This window comes from Rhamphochromis sp. 'chilingali', assembly GCF_963969265.1.
Source record: "Rhamphochromis sp. 'chilingali' genome assembly, chromosome: 8".
Taxonomy (NCBI): Eukaryota; Metazoa; Chordata; class Actinopteri; order Cichliformes; family Cichlidae; genus Rhamphochromis; species Rhamphochromis sp. 'chilingali'.
In genome coordinates this window covers 29,191,617-29,211,228 of record NC_137935.1, presented here as the reverse complement: position 1 = coordinate 29,211,228, position 19,612 = coordinate 29,191,617, and the positions used below count along the sequence as shown (strand labels likewise).

At 40.3% G+C, this 19,612-nt stretch overlaps 1 protein-coding gene across 3 annotated transcripts; it reads left to right on the top strand.

Annotated features, from left to right (window-relative positions):
* Nucleotides 1–1,247: 1,247 nt before the first annotated feature.
* On the top strand, nucleotides 1,248–17,178 carry LOC308401807 (von Willebrand factor A domain-containing protein 5A-like). 3 transcript variants are annotated; one of them, XM_080890240.1, is made up of 21 exons: nucleotides 1,248–1,431; nucleotides 2,011–2,058; nucleotides 2,184–2,386; nucleotides 2,476–2,698; nucleotides 3,896–4,062; nucleotides 4,146–4,260; nucleotides 4,391–4,566; nucleotides 4,659–4,747; nucleotides 4,893–5,037; nucleotides 5,408–5,487; nucleotides 5,650–5,764; nucleotides 5,867–6,025; nucleotides 6,122–6,225; nucleotides 6,354–6,562; nucleotides 6,643–6,675; nucleotides 9,689–9,715; nucleotides 10,599–10,637; nucleotides 12,336–12,383; nucleotides 14,720–14,868; nucleotides 15,039–15,162; nucleotides 15,251–17,178. In XM_080890240.1, the coding sequence occupies exons 2-21, from the start codon at nucleotides 2,019–2,021 to the stop codon at nucleotides 15,328–15,330; spliced, it is 2,325 nt and encodes a 774-aa protein (XP_080746366.1). In that variant the 5' UTR covers nucleotides 1,248–1,431; nucleotides 2,011–2,018; the 3' UTR covers nucleotides 15,331–17,178. The 3 variants fall into 3 exon arrangements, 1 of the variants encoding a protein (XP_080746366.1); XR_013972613.1 differs by lacking the exons at nucleotides 15,039–15,162; nucleotides 15,251–17,178 and having other exon boundaries at nucleotides 1,249–1,431; nucleotides 6,643–11,894; nucleotides 14,720–14,774; XR_013972614.1 differs by lacking the exons at nucleotides 12,336–12,383; nucleotides 14,720–14,868; nucleotides 15,039–15,162; nucleotides 15,251–17,178 and adding an exon at nucleotides 10,752–10,779 and having other exon boundaries at nucleotides 1,249–1,431; nucleotides 6,643–10,637.
* Nucleotides 17,179–19,612: the final 2,434 nt, after the last annotated feature.

The following is a 19,612-nucleotide window of genomic DNA, read 5'->3' as shown; positions in this document are numbered from 1 at the left end:
AAACGTCCACATGTTACGCCTCGGGAGTGAGAACGCTCTGCAAGAGGACACATCCTCCAAAGTAAAGAAGTATTTGTACTTTGTTAATTCCTGCCTCTGGTAACATGTTTCTCTCAATCACAACACTTACATTATCTAAAATTAAATAAATAAACAGATAATAATAATAAGAAGAATATTCAAACCTCATTTTTTTTCTAGGTTTTAATGATAAGATACTAATAATATACCCATCGTGAAAAAAAAAGACTGATCGGATTAAAGGGGTGTGACTTGAATGAAAACTGTGATGATGGTTACAGATTGACAGAAACTGTAACATAAAGCTCCTCACACCTGTGCTCTCAGGAGCGGCCTGTTTGGTACCCTGGGTGTACACTCCCTCTGCCTTTTTTCTAAACTGAGCCTAAACTGAGCCCTGAACTCTTTCAGCTCCCAACCGGCTCTTCAGGTTGTTTTGTTGCTTTAATTTATTTATTTTTAACAACAATATAAAATGATGCACAAAAGGAATTACTAATGTAAAAGAAAACACGTGGTTTTATTTATATATGTATATATATATATAAATATATACGGTGGCCCCTAGAGACAAAGTACGTACAAACTCCAAAGCACATTTCTAGCATTAACTGAACTTCCAAAACAAGAGCTACCTAGATCGCTTAAATTACACAATTGAAAGCATATGTGTATTGTTTGTGTATTTATACACAAGCACTCACATATATATTATATTATACAATAATTATAATTATATCATATAATACAAACAACTACTATTTACATTTCAACTTTTAACTATTTAAATTTTCAGCTGTTTCCTTTTGAACAAATTTAAAACGAAACAACACAAAACACTGCAAACCACAGCGCAATTAAATATAAATTCAAATATGAAAATAAAAAGAAGATGCACATTCTCTGTCTTGTAGGCCTGCATGAATAAACTTTCTGAATCCTTTATCATCCGCAACTGAAAATAGTTGTGGATGCTCACTATACCTTTCTAATGTGACCTTGTTGCCCCTGGCTCTCTTTCTCTCGCTTTCCCTCTGACTCTGTTCCTGTGCTATTACCGCCCCTCCCCCCTCTTCCCAGCACAAAGCACAAGGCTCACGTGCTGAGTGAAGCAGAAAAAAGTGCCAGAGGGTGAGAGAAGGGGGAAAAATCCACGACTCCCAATAAGGAGTCGGCTCGCATCGTTCACTTCAAAGAATCGGCTCTTATAGCCGTTTCGTTCGCGACCGACACATCACTACGCCACTGGGTGCTCTCGTACAAGAAAATCGAGCATACCCGGTGGCAGTCTTGTTTCAGTTAGGTCAGTGTTGTTATCGAAAACATTACGTGTTTTAACACCATTCTTCACGTATTTAGAGGAGGGGGCTGCAGTAAAACTGTACCGGAAACATCAGTACATTCTTTGAGGTAAGTCTGTCCGTTATTACAGCAGCTGGACTGACAGGAAAACCTGAAAGCTTATCGCTGTCATGTGGGCGCTGTCACACAGACATTCCGCACTAACTGTTTATGTGTGTCTACAGTCATGCAGTGGAGAAAGTCCACAGGATTATACAACAGACGGCATGTTTAATGTGAAACTGAAAGTCATGGTCAGAGGGACGCTTGGCTGGTTATAATAATAAACAAAACCCGAGGCCTGTACAAAAAACCCTGATTAATGCGTCAGCGAGCTGTTCCCGACAGTGACTCTCCTTTTAGCTGCTTACATCACCAAAGTAACTTGTACTCAAAACATAAATCGGTCAGGAGCAATTTGTGTTACGAGTTTCGGTTAAAAATCGACCAGAAGCGCCATGTTTACAGTGATTCCTTTATTTGATGAAGGTTTATTTTAGGCACAGAGCCTAAAAAAGAAAGTAGTTAACGGAGAACGTTTATTCCCACGGTCGACATACCCGTTCTCTCTGACTGCGGCTATATGTTTTGAATGTTCCGTATTTGTAAAGTGTAAAAGTTTCAGTATTAAGTGTTCTTGTTTTACAGGTAAGATAATGGATTGCTGTGGTCTGCTAACTCTTCAGAAGGAACCAGGTACTGATGGAAAAGAAGTTAATTAAAACAACTTCAAATGTAGATTTTGTTGTTGTTGTTGTAATGGCACATAATAATACCCTGATGTATGGTTTGTATTTATTCTAATATTATTTTTCTATCAGTTCCTCTGAAGAGCATTGAGGTGGAGCTGGAGGTGAGGGACCATGTGGCTACAGTGGTCTCCACTCTGAACTATGAGAACAAGGAGGACAAACCATTAGAGGCTGTTTTTGTCTTCCCTCTGCCTGGAGATGCTGCTGTCTGTCATTTCAGCGCTCAGATTGGACAGACGCAGATTGTAGCTGAGGTGAAGGAGAAACAGAAGGTGAGCTGGACAGTAAATATAACCTGATTATAAGTGAGCTTCAAAATAAACACAGTGAATGTCACTGACATGTGTCACCTGTGCTTCAGGCTCGTGAGGAGTATGATGATGCTCTGAGCTCCGGTCAGCAGGCCTTCCTATTGGAGGAGAGTGATGAGAGTCCAGATATATTCTCTCTGCGTGTGGGCAGCCTTCCTCCAGGAGAGAGCGCCTCCATCAGGTTGGAGTACGTCACTGAGCTGGCTGTGCAGGCTGATGATGGTCTGAGGTTCTGTCTGCCTGGTGTGCTCAACCCTCGATACCAACCTCAGGGTAGGACAACTTCAGAATACTTGGACCAGAAATGCTTCAACTATATCAGTGAAAGTCTTGAACCACCTTCCAACCTTCACACCACTGACAGAACACACAAAAAAACCGTCTTCCAACTTTGCCAGTTACTGTAAGGTGTGAACACAGAACCAGATATGAAACTGTTGCCACATACAGGAAAACACATACAGTGCGAAAAATCTGGAAGATAATTAGGTCAAGTTTCAAGTTGATATTCTGCAAGAAAAAGGATTCACTTCTCATCACATTGTGATTACCAAATATAAAAAGCTGTGAAAAAGAAATGTTCCAGTCCAGTGAAAAGCTTTAGTGCATCCTCAGAGAAATTACAAAAAGCCCAAAAGCTGTATCTCAGATTCTACAGGCCTCAGCTAGCATATCAAATGTTAGATTTCGAGGTATTAGAATAAGACTGAACAAGTGTGGCTTATTTTTTAGGGGTTGCAGGAGAAAACTTCTTTTCTCAAAAAGAAAATGGCAGCATGGCTTTTGTTTTCAAAGTTGCACCTAAACCAATCACAAGACTTCTTGAAAGATGACAAACAAACCCAAAACTGGAGATATTTGACTGATTGACCATCACAGTCAGAGAAAACCAAACCAATCAGCACAAACACCTCATAAAACCTTGTTGGAACTGGTGTGTTTAGTTTTGACAGGACTGCATTTGTCAGATTATAATTTTTTTTGGAAGTAGGTTGATGCAGTGTGCAAACACAGACTCTCCCTCTCGTCATGATTTTATATCAGTAAATGGTTTTAAATGAGTGTGTTTATATGGAGTTTCCCTTATTTTTTTCCAAAAGTTAGATCATAAAGAGGTTTATATACTTAACACTATTTAATTCTCGCTGACATGAAATTTTATATCACCCTAACAGATTTTTTGTTTTTTCTGAAGAAGGAATAGGCAAAAAATGATGTTTGTGTTTTGTTACCGATATGGTTCATTATTCCATCCATAGGTCATAAAAGTCAAGTTATTCCTTTTCTGTCACTTTTTCATTGTTTTGAATTAAAACAGCTGTAAAGTAGTTTTGTTTATATTGAGCAAAATGCTTATTTTCCTCATTTTATCTGTACTACCATGTGAACCAGAGAGTCTTTACAGCCTAAATTATTTGATTATATTATGCCTCATTAATTACATCATTTATAACCTGATGTTGTGTGCAGATAGTGAAGATCCATTATTCCAGGTGACTTCTGTTCCAGCCTCTCTGGTGCCCTACAGTCTGTCTTTTTCTGCCCGAGTGTCCTCTCCTCGTCCAATCTCTAAAGTAGAGTCCAACTGTTCCCTGGACCCTCTGCAGTACCTCAACACTGATCAAACCCAGGCCACGGTAGGTAGAGTGCTGATGTGTCTGCTGTGTGTGGTTGTTACTTGTTACTGATGAATAAATATGAATGTGTTTGTGGTGTGCAGGTCAAGCTGGCTGCAGGACACAAGTTTGACAGAGATGTTGAACTGCTGATTTATTACAAAGACGCCCACCAGCCCACTGCTGTGGTGGAGGCAGGACAGGCCTCTGCTGAGCCGGGTGAGTGAAAAATAAGTGAAGTCATTAGTTTGCAAATAAAAATTGTTCTTCTTCAATCTAAAAGTTAATTGTGTTGGAGCTATTACAAAATGTAAACTTGACATTTTTCTGTCCTTTTCATGTGTTTCAGGCTCTCTGATGGGTGATCCAGTGGTGATGGTGAGTCTGTACCCTGAGTTCCCCCAGTCTGTGATGTCTTCAACGGCTTCATGTGGAGAGTTTGTGTTCTTAATGGATCGATCTGGAAGTATGGACTGTGCTACGAATAACACTGAGCAGAAGGAAACTCGGATCAGCAGTGCCAAGGTATTTATGATGTGGTGTTAGTGTTACAAAATATTTCCTTAAATTGTTCCTCTCACACAGTGGCCTCATCATCTTCTCCCTCTTCCCTGAAGGACACTCTGCTGCTCCTGTTGAAGAGCTTACCAATGGGCTGCTATTTCAACATTTACAGTTTTGGGTCCAGTTATGAACACATCTTCCCGTCAGTTGTATTCATATGATCTCAGTGATATCACTGTAAATGTGTGATAAGATATCTTCCCTGCTGTTAGTCAACATGTTGCCTTTGGATGATTCTGCAAAACTCCAGGTTATGTTTGATCTCATTTGTGTGTTTGTCATGGCAGTAAGAGTGTAGAGTATGGTGAGAAGACCATGGAGGAGGCTCTGAAGAAAGTTGAGCAGATGAAGGCTGATCTTGGAGGAACAGAAATCCTGGAGTCGCTCAAACATATTTACAGCCAGCCCTGCATTCCCACTCAGCCTAGACAGGTAACACACACACACACACACACACACACACACACACACACACACACACACACACACACACACACACACACACACACACACACACACACACACTTTAATAATGTCATTCTTTAGTCTTTCTTTTTTCTCATTCATTACTCCAACATGTAAGTTAACCATGAATCAAGCCCTGTATCAGTCTCATATAATCTGCTAATTATACATGAGTTGATCTGTTGAGTGGCTACTGTTCCTCTCACTCTTGCTTAAAGCTTCTTCTCTTTGTTTTTACTTGTTAAAACAGTTTACTGACTGCATACTTGATTACATATCAGAGAGTTGTGTTTCAGCTTGTGCAGTTGAAAAACTGTGTGTAAACTCTCCTCTCTAGCTGTTTGTCTTTACTGATGGAGAGGTGGGGAACACCAAAGAAGTGATCGATCTGGTGAAGAAAAATTCAGGTTCCCACAGGTAAAACAAAAAAATGTGATTATATGTGCTATATGCCAAGTGTGTCTGTTTTTAAAACAACTGCTGTATTCTCGCAAACCAGAAAACAACAACTACATCTACACAATTCCCAGAATGTCCAACATGTCCTCTGTGTACTCAGAGAAAACTGTTGTGTTGCAGGTGTTTCTCTTTTGGGATTGGGGAAGGGGCCAGCTCTGCTCTCATCAATGGGATGGCCAAGGAAGGAGGAGGTCACGCTCAGTTCATCACAGGGACTGACAGGATGCAACCAAAAGTAAAACAATGACTCATAAGAGTTACAGCAAAAAATGATTTGTGTTTTAAAAAAAAAAAAAAATTGGACAGAAGATATGATTTCAGTTTTTGTACTCATCAGGTGATGCAGTCACTGCATTTTTCTCTGCAACCAGCAGTGGAAGATGTTTCTGTTACATGGGATTTACCAAAGGGATCCACTATCACTGTACTCTCTCCACCAATCACATCACTTTTCCAGGGTCAAAGGTCACTAATTTATGCCCAGCTCACTGGACAGGTAGGAGCAGCATCTTCTCACAGTGTAGATCTCTGTGTTTATGCTTGTCATGTTTTGAAAAGATAAAATTGATTTGACACCGTAATTCTGTGTCAGAGCTCAGAGGCAGCAGAGGGCTGTGTGACGCTGAAGTACAGCCTGGCAGGTCATCCCTCTGAGAACCAGCTGCACTTCAGTCTCAGACCTGCAGCAGACTCTGGGTAAATGAGCTGTTAATCTACTGGATTTATTAGATAATAACTTTACAATAGTTCACTTTGCATGTAACATGATAATTACATGGTAATTGTGACCATGTCACCATACCAATATTTTCTCTTGTCTGTAGCTTAATAGTCCACAGGTTAGCTGCTCGGACTCTTATTTGCTTGCTAGAGATGGAAGCAGAAAACAATGAGGAAAAAGAAGAAGTAAAGAAGAAGGTGGTGCAGCTGAGTGTCCAATCAGGAGTGAGCAGTTCTTTCACTGCTTTCATTGTTGTCAATACAGACAACAACAAGGAGATTCAAGGACCTATTCTGCACCGAGATATTCCAAGTAACATGAATAATTAGCAATCCTATCTACTTCATATTGTTCTTGGGGCATTCTTATCTTATCTTATCCTATCTTATCAGTGCCTGATGTCTATCGTTCCTGTACTTCGTTTGGTGAGTACAAGGTTTTTTACCATTGCAAACACAGTACAAGTACTTCTACACACACACACACACACAGTACTCATGAAGTGTTAGACGCATACGTGTGTGTGTGTGTGTAAAATCCCCCTCTCGCCCCTGTTGGTGGTTCTGAAAGATAGGTTCATGGTGAAGCTGAGAAACGTGACCTCAGTGACTGATTATCAAGATTACATGAAGTACACTCTGAGGGTCTATTAGAAGATACGAATGCAGCAGTGCAGACAATGCCTATTGTGACCATCACTGAAATCAACTAAATGATCTACACCACGGCAGCAGTTATCGGTGAGATGGTTGTCTACAAGATGAATAGCCACCAGGAGCAGTACATGTACCAGAAGTCTAGAGGCCAAGATCAAGGCATTATGGAGGGAACTAATCCAACTATCAGAGCTGCAGAAAGATGTGATGAAGACAGGGATGCCTAAGTAGTATAGCAAGCTGTCCATACCTGATGCCTTGGAAATTGCTGACCAAAGACAGAGCTATTATATTATTATGTTAGATTTATAGGACTTAGTATAATAACCATGGTAATCGGAGCACTCAGTGCAGTGACCCCCAAGATAGGTGAGTGGCTCCAGCAGATCCCAGGAACATTATTTGAGCTCTCTGTCCAGAAGAGCACAGTCCTGGGAACAGCAAAGATACTATGTAAAGCACCTGAGCTTGAAGGCTAGACTGCCCTCAAAACTAGTGGGGAATTTATATGTATATTACATAAAAAAGAGAAGCTCTATATTTGGAGACTTCAAATGGCATTTTCAATTTACCCTATTTGGTGCTTAAATCTTTGTTTTAAATCTTATCTTATCTTATTAGTGGCTGCACACTAGGGCTGCCACAAACAATTATTTTGATAGTCGACTAGTCACCGATTATTTTTGCGATTAGTCGACTAATCAGATCATCATCCATTGGACGTAAAACTACAGCTTATTGCACCAGCAGCATCTGCTCTTATATAACTATCATTAGCTTACAGCTTTGAGTGCTTAAGGTCTGTGCTAACTAAAAATAAAGACAAGATGATAGTTTATTGAATTTTAATGAAATTTGCAGATTGTTTCGGTGAAGATTAATAAACTCCTTGCTATCTAAAATATAACAGGACACCGGAGTATATTCTCGAGTATCTCACACTTCTGATAATCAGTTGTCTGCTTGACGTTTATTCAGCTGTGTAAAACTATAACTTGAACCTCAGCCAAACCGATTTACTCAGGAACAAATAAAATACAAAAAAAAAGCCAAACAATAACATTTTAAAGTTATCTAAGTGACTTATGTATGTTTAACCTGAGTAGTGAAAGACGGCGGTGGGTTTGAAAACGATTTGCAGGGAGTCCGGTGTTCTCACAGGCTCTAGTGAGCCTTGCCCCCCCGCTAGCTATCGAGCTGGTGGGTAACAGACGTCTCCGAAAACGTCGGAGCGCTTTTGAAAATATGTGGTGTCCTGATAAACTGAGCCGATATATGTTAAACGTTTATTTTGTGACCCAGAAAGAATAATAAGAGTAATAATAAAACTAACTAGCTGCCGCCATTGTTGGAAACTGAGCTGGGCTGCGCTATGAATTCTGGGACACAGCTTCTTCTTCTTCGGGGTTTAACGGCAGCTGGCATCCTTGTACATGCAGTGCTGCCATCTTTTGTTTCAGTCCGTTATTACACTCTTAAATCCTACTACTCATTCCTGCGTCTTTTGTGATCTTACAAAGCTTCAAACGACGCGCTGACTATTAAATTACTCGTCAACGATTTTGATAGTCAACGTAATCGTGACTAGTCGACTAATTGTGGCAGCCCTACCGCACACTATCGTTCCCCTGTTTCGCTCGGGGAGTTCAAGGTTTTTTACCATTGCAAACACAGTACAAGTACTTCTACACACACACATACACACACACACGTGTGTGTAAAATTGGCTGGCTGAAGAAGCTGACTGCACTCCATGTGCGTCTGGCTGCACAAATGAACCAGCTACTAGTCAATGACACTTGTAATGGCTAAACAAAGGCCTGATTCCCAAGGACCCCCAGGAGAAACCAGTCCCATCCAACTACTGGCCGTTAACCTGCCTCAGTACCACATGGAAGCTCCTGTCAGGCATCATAGTGGCAAAGATGAATAGGAACATGGATCAATACATGAGTGGGGCACAAAAAGGAATAGACAGGAATACCAGAGGAGCGAAACACCAGCTACTGGTTGACAGAGCAGTCACCCGAGACTGCAACACTAGGCTTATCAACATGTGCGCTGCCTGGATTGATTATAAGAAGGCCTATGACGCGATGCCCCACAGCTGGATCCTGTAATGCCTAGATCTATACAAGCTCAACAGGACCCTAAGAGCCTTCATCAGAAACTCAATAGGGATGTGGTGTACAACAGTAGAGGCCAACTTCAAGCCCAAAGCACAAGTCACCAACAAGTGTGGGATCTACCAAAGAGACGCACTGTTCCTACTACTTTTCTGCATACGCCTGAACACCCTCAGTGAGATCATTGACAAGACTGGCTGGATACCGACTATGGACCAGAGCAATCGTCACACCACCTCCTGTACATGGATGACATCAAGCTGTATGCCAAGAGTGAACGTGACATTGATTCACCAATCACCAGGGTATACAGTAATGACATTGAAATGTCATTTGGATTTGAGAGGTGTAGTCAGATAGTAAAGAAGACTGATTGGATCAAACTATGAGAATGCAACATTGCAAATACCTGGAAATCCCACAGGCAAATGGCAACCGTATAGAGGATGAATTCATTTGAATACTGTATGCAAATAGCTGCAGTATTTGCTGTGACAGCCTTTGTAATGTGCTGTGTTACAAAGTGAAGTCTTCACCTGATAACCTCAACCTGTTTAAGGTTGATTTATACATTTTAAAGATCAACGGTGTGGTAATGCCAGGTTTTATTTCTCTCTTATATGTTCACCCTCAACCTGACTTTTTTTTTTTCATAGTCATGAGGGCTGCTCCATCCACGATTAGTAAGTAGAAGCTGAGTGACAACACACATCTACACACATGTGCATTTCTAAAATAAAAACAAAGAAACCAACATATTTGTATTTGAAATGTTAAATGTCAAACATTCACTGCACAGTTGCTGCAGTATTTATTTTCCCAGTTGTTGTATTTGGGGTATTTTTTACTACCATTTATGATAAGTTGCAGGTCATGATAATGACCTCAGAAGCCATAAACGTACTGATCTAAACAGCAAATGAAATGTCTAATTTTCCCAACATTTCCATATTAGCGTCATAATCAAGCTGCAATTCCTTCCTGTGAAACTAACTTTTTTGAATTATTAAATAATTAGAAATGTAATATATTAAATATGTGATCATGTAGTTCCTTCCATTAAGAGCCATTTTCTTCTCTACTGCACAAAAGAGTAAAAATAATGAAAAAGACCCTTTAAATGAGCCAATGTGTCTGAACTTGAATGATTAAATATAGGTGGTGTTTATCAACATGTAGATTTAAATACAGTTTAAATATTGTAGTAATATTCTAACCTGCTGTAAGACTCTCGGAAGCCAGAAACGTAGTATGATGTGGAGACAGACATTCTGCTCTTAAATTTATCATCGTACTCTTTTTATTCACATTCATCTGTCTGACAAAAACAGATTAATATTTCATCTTAACATGTAATGAGTCAGGTTCAGACGATCCAAAAGCAATAAATGACATTGACTTTAAAATATTTGTTACAAGAAATCAAGATTCTGATTAGAAAGGTGACAGTGATGAACATTTACATACTTTTATACTATTGTTTTGTATTTGTATATCAACAAATCAGTAAGTTAGTGTTCCTTAACAAATTCTTAAGAAATGTACTGACTCTATTTTACGTTATAGTGTGTGACTCCGCGGCGATGTTTGAGGAAATTGAAGCAGGTAAGTAAAACCTAAATGACACATCTGTACATCTATGTAAATGTGTAGCTGTTTGTAGAAGGGACCGGGCCCATCCAACTACTGGACATAACCTGCATTCCTACCACATGGAAGCTTCTGTTCAGGCATCATAGCGGCAAAGATGAGTAGGCACATGGCTCAGATCAACAGGACCCTAAGAGCCTTCATCAGGAACTCTATGTGGATGTGGCGAACAACACTAGAGACTAACTTCAAGCCAATAGCACAAGTCACCATCAGGTGCGGGATCTACCAAGGAGATGGATGATCTGTCCCCACTGCTGTTCAGCTTAGACCTGAACCCCCTCAGTGAGATCACTGACAAGACTGGTTACAGATACCGACTACAGAATGGAGCAGTTGTCAGCCACCTCCTGTGCATGGATGACATCAAGCTGTATGCCTAGAGTGAACGGGATATCAATTCACTGATCCACACCACCAAGATATACAGCAATGACAGAGGAATTTCATTTGGACTGGAGAAGTGTAATCAGATGACAACAAAGAGAGGGAAGGTAGTCAGAACTGAGGGGATCGAACTACAAGAAGTCAACATTGCAGACATAGAGGACAGGTACAAGTACCTGGGGATCCCACAGGCAAATGGGAGCCGTGGAGAGGCTGCTAGGAAAGCTGAAACCACCAAGTACCTGCAGAGGGTCAGTCAAGTCCTGAAGAGTCAACTAAATGGTAAGAACAAGATCCAGGCTATCAACACCTAGGCCTTGACGGTCATCGGGTACCTTGCTGGGATAATAAGTTGGCCAAAGAAGGATATAGAAGCCACTGACATCAAGACCAGGAAACTCCTGACCCTGCATGGATGGTTCTGACACCAAGTTCAGCACCCTGAGGCTGTATGCTAAGCGGAAGGAAGGAGGCAGGGGACTGTTGAGTGTCAGTACCACAGTCCAGGATAAGACAACGAACATCCACGAGTACACCAAGAAGATGGCCAAAACCAACCATGTGCTCAGTGAATACCTCAGGCAGCAGAAACCAAAGAAAGAGGAGGAACTATCATGGAAGGACAGTCCCCTGCACAGTATGAACAACTGGCAGATAGAGGAAGTGGCTGACATCGAAATCAGGCACTTCTACGAGGGGCTGGACAAAGCTGGACTGAAAGACAGCACAGAGGCACTAATCATGGCACCACAGGAACAAGTTCTGAGCACAAGATCCATAGAGGCTGGGGTCTATCACACCAGGAAAACCCCAGTTACAGGCTGTGTAAGGATGTGTAAAGATTGATTTTCTCTCAAATAGTTTAATTAAAGCATTAATTTATTATTTTTAACTGGCTATTAGAGATTTTATCTGCAAATAACTATTTTGTTGTAAAGTATATAGGATGATTTTAAACATTTCAGTACTGCCTAGGGTTGGTTTTGTCTTCTAGTAGTTAGTCAGTATTGGGATTACTGCAAGTTAATTGAGTTGCACTTCTGAACGAGGACACAGACAGATTTAGTCTGGCATGCTACACATGAGCAATTAAGATAATTCAATTCCAGTCAGACAAGTGCAATGAGATTGCACATCAGTTAACCTTGCTACTGAATTTAGTGTGCAATGAAAGATACATGTTTTAATTTTGTTTGCATTTGGATTAGAATTATAGAACTAAGAATATCTGGTGTGCTTACTGTTGTGTTTCCTTTGAAAAAACAGAAGACAGATGTCTCATGGATTTTTGCTGTTTGTACAGCATGGATGGAGGTATCTGTTTTGACTTCTTTTTTATGTATAATTGGTGCTTTTGTACTCTTAATTGTTGTTTTTAGTGTGTGGCAAACTATAAAAGAGACAGCCAGCGTGGTTCATTTTTCCTAATAATAAACAGAAACATCATAGGTAGCCCCCCGGTAGCCTATTGCAGCATTGCTAAGCGATTGTTCAAAGTCATCTGCTTCAGCCCAAACTTATGAGCTTTATCATAAAGGAATGTTTTCACTGAAAGTTCTCCTCACTCTATATGAAGGAAAGGATTTTAAATTAAATTCTGAAGACAATGAATAGAAGATAATATGAGAGAAATATGCTCTGTCTTTCATAGTTCCTGTTTGTACTCTCACTACAACGTTCTGGATCAACTGAGGATTTTTCAGACATTTTTAAAAGTGATCTATAATAATGAATTACAATAGTGTAGCCTAGAAGTAATAAATACATGAACTAATTTTTTAGTATCACTCTTACACATAATGTTTTTGTTTGTTAGACACATTGCAATAAGGCAGTCCTACATATTTGATTAATATGTGCATTGAAGGACATATCCTGGTAAAATTTCCCACACTTTACTGGAAGCCAAGTTAATACCATCAAAATAAGTGTCTGGTTAGACACCATGTTTCTAGGTTTTTTAGGACTTATTAAAAGTTACCTAGTGTCAGGGTTCCTGGGTCGGTGACCCAGTGTTTTCAGTTTTGTTCATGTTCAGTTTATTTTGCCACTTCCATGTTCTCACTTCCTGCTTTTCCTGTGTCAGCTCGTCTCGTGTCATTTTCCAGATTATGTTCAGCTGTGTACTCACCGGCCTCTCATTATCATCCTCATCAGTCTGTGTATTTAAGCCCTCTGTTTCCACTCATTCACTGTCGTGTCATTGATGTACGTCTGATGTTAGTGTCGTCTGTATGTTCAATTAGCCAGCCAGTCCTTTGTTCGTTCATTCGTTCATTCAGTCAGTCAGCCAGCCAGCCAGCCAGCCAGCCAGCCAGCCATTTTCCTCCCTCTGTACTGTATGCTCACTCCTTCGGCAATAAACATCCACCTTCACCTACCTGCCTGTGAGTCCGGCGATTGGGTCCTCCTTCTCTCGTCCACGACACTACTCCTGACACCTAGACCTTAATATCTGTAAGACATTTCTGTAGTTAAACTAGTTGATTTGTGTCTTCTGATTTCATGGTTAATAAAGCTGAGGGTCATCTGCAAAGTGATAAAAATGTATTAATTGTTTTCTAATAATTCTGCCTAAAGGAAGCAAGTATTACGCAAAAAGTATTGGTCCCAGGACAGAACCTGGTAGAATTCAGTAATTAAGTTGTGCATGTCAAGAAGACTCATCATTTACAATCACAAATTAGAATCTGTTAGATACATGTGGATACATATGATTCAAACTACTGTAGTGCACTTCCTTTAATATGTGTACTGTTATGATCAATAGTATTGAACGCTACACTTAAGTCTAGCAGAACAAAGAGGAGTCCACTGTCAGATGCCATAACTAAATTCAATTTGATTTTATTTATATAAGGCCAAATCATAACAACAGTTGCCGCAATGTGTTTTATAATGTAAGGTACAATAATACAAAAAAATCCAGAGAAAACTCCCAATAATCATATTACCCCATATAAGGAAGCGCTTTGGTGACAGTGGGAAAGAAAAACTCCATATTAACAGGAAGAAACTTCCAGCAGACCCAGGCTCATGGAGGTGTCACCATCTGCTGCGACAGTCTGGAGTGAGGGTAGGAAGACAGGACAAAGACACGCTGTGGAAGAGAGCCAGAGAGGAAGAATAATTCAATGCAGAGAGGTGTATAAACACATAGGGAGTGAAAAGGGTGACTGAAGAAGAAATACTCAATGCATAATGGGAATCTCCCAGCAGCCTAGACATATTGTAGCATAACTAAGGGAGGATTCAGGGTCACCTGATCCAGCGCTAACTATATGCTTTATCAAAAAGGAAAGGTTTAAGCCTAATCCTAAATGTAGGGAGGGTGTGTGTCTCCCAAATCCAAACTGGGAACTGATTCCACGAGAAAAGAAATCATCAAATATCCAAAAAGCTATGAAATATATCTGGTTGTCAAAGCTGACGTCTTTTGTTAAATGTTGTTCTTTTAATTGCCCAATTAGAAATAATAACAACTCTAAATATGACACATATATTGCAACATGTGGAACCAAATCATTAGAACTATTTTCTTACTTAACTCAGCACATTATTTTAAATATTGCTTTCAATTCCACCCAGGAAGGGCATTTTATTATGTAACTTTTCCTCTAAATTTTCCTCTTCACAACTGCCGGATGAAGAATTTCCACCTGCTAAGAAGCCACTCAGAGACCCTTTGCTACAGTTAGTCTCCCTCCAGAAGGCGTCTGGCTGCTGGCTGCTTGATCCAGGTCTGGCTGCTGCACTGAGAAAGACCAACGAGGAGGTGGAAAAGTCAAAGCCTGAAAAGGTGGGCTATTAAATAAATAATAACACAGTAATAGTGGGTGTTTGTAACGTATTCATTAAAATGGTTTCAAAAGTGAATTTTCAAAATTACACACTCATGTTAACGAACATCTGCATGCTGCCTCACTTAATTTAATATTTAACTACATGGCTTCTGATTCTATACGCTAGGCCAGCAGTGAAGTGTGGGCCACCATTCTGGCTCTGATCTGGCTTCATGGTTTCAAGATGGATGCAAAGGACGAGTGGGAGCTTCTGGCTGCAAAGGCTGTGTCATGGCTCAGTGCGCAAAAAGGTGATGGTTATACTGAGTTGCTACAGTCGGTCAGTTATTAAGATGCTAATTGAATATTTTATTTTGTGTTTCCTTTTTTTTTTTCCAGCACCGTCTGTGACAGAGTGTGTGGAAGCCGGAAATATATTGTTGGGTTGCAGTGTGCAAAAAACTGCCCTTGGCCTCTGAGTTTTTTATAAACTAACAACTTCTTTACGATTCATCAGAGGTGTGGACTCGAGTCACATGACTTGGACTCGAGTCAGACTCGAGTCATTAATTTTATGACTTTAGACTTGACTTGAAAAAATGTTCTAAGACTTGTCACTTGACTTGGACTTTTACACCAATGACTTGGGACTTGAATTGGACTTGAACCGGTTTACTTGAAAAGACTTGATATTTCACCCCAAATATAAAATTTAACATGCATATTATATAGAGATTGAAAATGTGATGTCATTCACGGGTAGAACCGCAAAGGATTCTGGGAACTCGTGGCAAGCGGTACTAGCGCACGCAGGCTTTCAATTAAAATCAGTTATACAGCGATAAAAAGAAACACAAAAATGTCAAGAAGCTGTTGTATTATTAACTGCAATAGCCGGTCGCATGACAGCCACGGGAAGCCGACGGGTAAAGAGATCGGTTGTTATCGGATTACGTCGTGGAAGAGAAATTGTTCGAGCCATGTTTCCGAAGTAACAAAGAGGCGACTGGATTGCAGCCATTCAAAGATCAAATATAACGTCCTAGAACACTCCAACTCACAGGTTAGTCTGCTCCAAGCATTTCCACAAAGGTCAGTCTGCTGTTGTAGTTAATGCGTCATTTTCATAACATAATTGGTGATATAGGTTACAAGCAAGTCTGGCGCTGAACAGAAATTGTCGCGCTATGCTCCTTTATTTATTGTGCATAAATAGTGAATTGTCCTGACACAATATTGCGTTTCACTTCTGTTATTATGGTACATTGACAAAAACATATACTTTTATTCACAGGATAAAACAGGTTTTTTGTATCACTAATTGCCCAGTACGATTACAGCATACAATATTATTGTCACTGCTACATTTCTGTGATGCTACCAGAAATTATTTCCACTGCTAATTAATTACCATTGAGCTCAAAGGTCCTATTAATAAACGGTTAACAAATGTGTATTTATGACGACGATTTGTGAGACTGGTAAACTTATGATACGTACGATGGTCTTTCGTTCTACACGGTGCATTTCAAGGTCCTGCACCCATCCGTCGGTAAACTGTACCTGGGCTTGTTGCAGTGACCGGAAGTTACTAAACTTCATGAGTGTATGCACTCACTCCAAGAACCGTATAATTATAAATATGCATATAAATATGCTAAGATGAGATAGCTGACTTCATCTAACTAGCAAATGTTTTCCAGGCTACGTTGGTGATACAGTTTTTTTTAATGTGTATGATATTTTTGTCATGCGATTTTAAAGCTGGTCCTACAACCGCATCCAAGAATGACATGCAGCTTATCTCAGAACTGTCGGTGAAAATTATTCTAGGAGCTAGGTTTAATTGAGCTGCATTTTAAAGAGGTGCAATTTCACAATTTGTGTATATTTTCTAAGTTCACTATTTTGTATGTGTTGAGAAAAACACAGATTTTAAAATTACATGGTCTAATATTTACATTTAGCATATAACTGCAACATTATTTTTTCATTTGTTTTTTTTAAAGACTCGAAAGGACTTGAAATTCAAAGTTTCAGACTTGTGACTTGACTCGGACTTTTACACCAGTGACTTGAGACTCGACTCTGACTTGCCTGACATTACTTGAGACTTGACTTGAGACTTGAGGATAAAGACTTGAGACTTACTTGAGACTTGCAAAACAATGACTTGGTCCCACCTCTGCGATTCATACACAGAAGCAGATTTACTTCATACTTCATCCACATTGATCTTTGCATCGTCCAACTTTATTATCTAATGTGCCTTATTTTATGCTGCATGTGTCCAAAGTCAGCTTTGTAAGAGTACCAGAGATTATTGCTTTTGTATTCTAACTTTAATGTTACTGTTTGCTTGAAAGCATCAAATATTAAACAAATAACAACACACATGAGTTTGGACCCATCATTCCTTCTAATGAGTCACCATGAAAAAAATAAATAATTAAATTTTAAAATATTTAAAAAGACCAACACACCTGGCCAGTTCTGTCTTTCAACACATTTTTTTAATCATGGTTGAGGAAAATATGCAGCTTAAATTCAAAGTCATAGTGAAGCAAAATTCTTCCTTATTCCAATGCATATCTTTCATTTTTTAATTCATGTCATGTAAGTAAACAGCTGGACATAATTTCCACTAACAAATGAGACCTCATCATCAGCCATGTCTCACAGCGAGTGAAATCAAGGCCAGCAGAGGGACTGCATAGCTAGATTTGTTCTGCAGTCATGAGCCATCCATCACATACTCTTAATACAACCACAAACAAACTATAACTTGTTCATCTGAGTAATGGCTGCTACAACAAAGCTATTTTTAAACCTCCATGTTTTACATTTTGAAACCAGGAACCTTTGCCCAGAAGGTAGAAACTGAAACTCACTATGCAACAGGTGTGAGCCATCAAGAAAAATTAAACCAGCAAACTGCTGTAACGGTCTGGTGTACAGGGATGCTCGGCTCAGCTGTGGATCAGCCTGCTCAACCACTTAACAATTTGATCGAGTGAGTTTCTGTTTTTTACATTTAAGTATCCAACCAATGACCTTAAATAAAGATCAAACGGATTCAATGAAAGCGCACTAAACTAAACTCATCACGGTTGTATCAATGTGGAAATGAGATCAGAACATGGTTTCTTAACGGAGGGCTGCAGGCCTGGACTGGGACAAAAAAATCAGCCCTGATATTTTAGGTCCAGGCGTTACCATGTTCAGTCCAAAGTGAAAAAAACAAAAAACAGATGTGACACGTGTAATGTGATCATCAGAGAATATGATTTTTATAAAACATTTATTATTACTTTATAAAGTTTTTCTTACACTGTGCTTAGCTCCTTGATGAATGTGTAATCACATGTCTTTGATAAATAAAATATTTAATCTTGGATTTGTGTAATTTGTGGCTATTGAATAAAAGTTAGTCATGTATCCACTGATAAAAACAGATGGCTGAAAGAAATGTTTGATGTAAAAAGGAAACACAGTGTTGTGCTGTTGAACTGTGAGTTTCTAAATTACCAATGTTTAAATGCCGAGAGGAGACTAGCAGCCCTGAGTCTGCATGTAAAACATTAAACTCCATAGCAGTGATACCTGTTCTTACACAGGTATGCCTATTCTTTCTTATGGGACTTTACTGTCCCAATGAAACAAGAAGATCTTGTTTTAAAGTACATTTTTTGGCATCCCGTAATCTCAAGAATGTTTATGTTAGATTCTGTTTTTAATCAGGTTGTGATCTTAGAGTCAATCTCATAGCACTCGGCCTGTGCTTCAAGGATTCTGATAGTTAGTATGACTCCGGGGTTTTGACTCATTTAAGTCGGTGTTTTGCTGGGAGGAGAGAAGAGAGGCATGTAAGACTGCAAGTCTGCTTCTTGATCCCAACTCTGGATAGTCATGTTTTTAATATGTGTTTAATAAATTTTATTTAGAAATAAATTTCTAGAAATGACAGCTGCTCCATCTAAGAAGCTACGCTACAGGACACACTCAACGACGTCGACTGGGACATGTTCAGAGCATGCGCAGTCGACATCAACGAGTTTACGGAAGTAGCAGTATGCTTCGTCAATATGCTAGCGGAGGAGATTATCCCCACTGCGAGAGTCACCACATTCCCAAACCAGAAACCGTGGATGGACAGATCGATCCGCACTGCAGTAAACGCCAGGACCGCCTCCTACAACGCGGGTCTCGCCACTGGCGATATGAGCGCCTACAAAGCGGCCTCATACGGCGTGCGGCGCGCGGTGAGAGATGCCAAACGCCGGTACCGGGAACGTGTGGAGTCCCGCTTCCACCAGGGCGACACACGGAGTATGTGGCACGAACTACGCACCATTACGGACTACAAAGCCAGGGACACTGCGCCGATCAACGCCGACTCTGCATTCACCAACGAGCTGAATCGGTTCTACGCCCGTTTCGAGGTTAGCCAGGCAGCTAATGCTATCTACCGCCTGACTACCGAGGACAGTGACGTCATCAGCGAGAGACCGGTGACCAGCATCGCGGAGCATGACGTCCGAGCGGCACTGAGGAGAGTGAACACAAGGAAAGCGGCGGGGCCAGACGGCATCACCGGCCGTCTGCTGCGCTGCTGTGCTGACCAGCTAGCAGGTGTGTTCACTTACATCTTCAACGAGTCCCTGGCGAAGTCTGTGGTCCCCACATGCTTCAAAAGATCCACCATCATCCCTGTGCCCAAGAACAGCAAACCCTCATCCCTGAACAATTACCGGCCAGTTG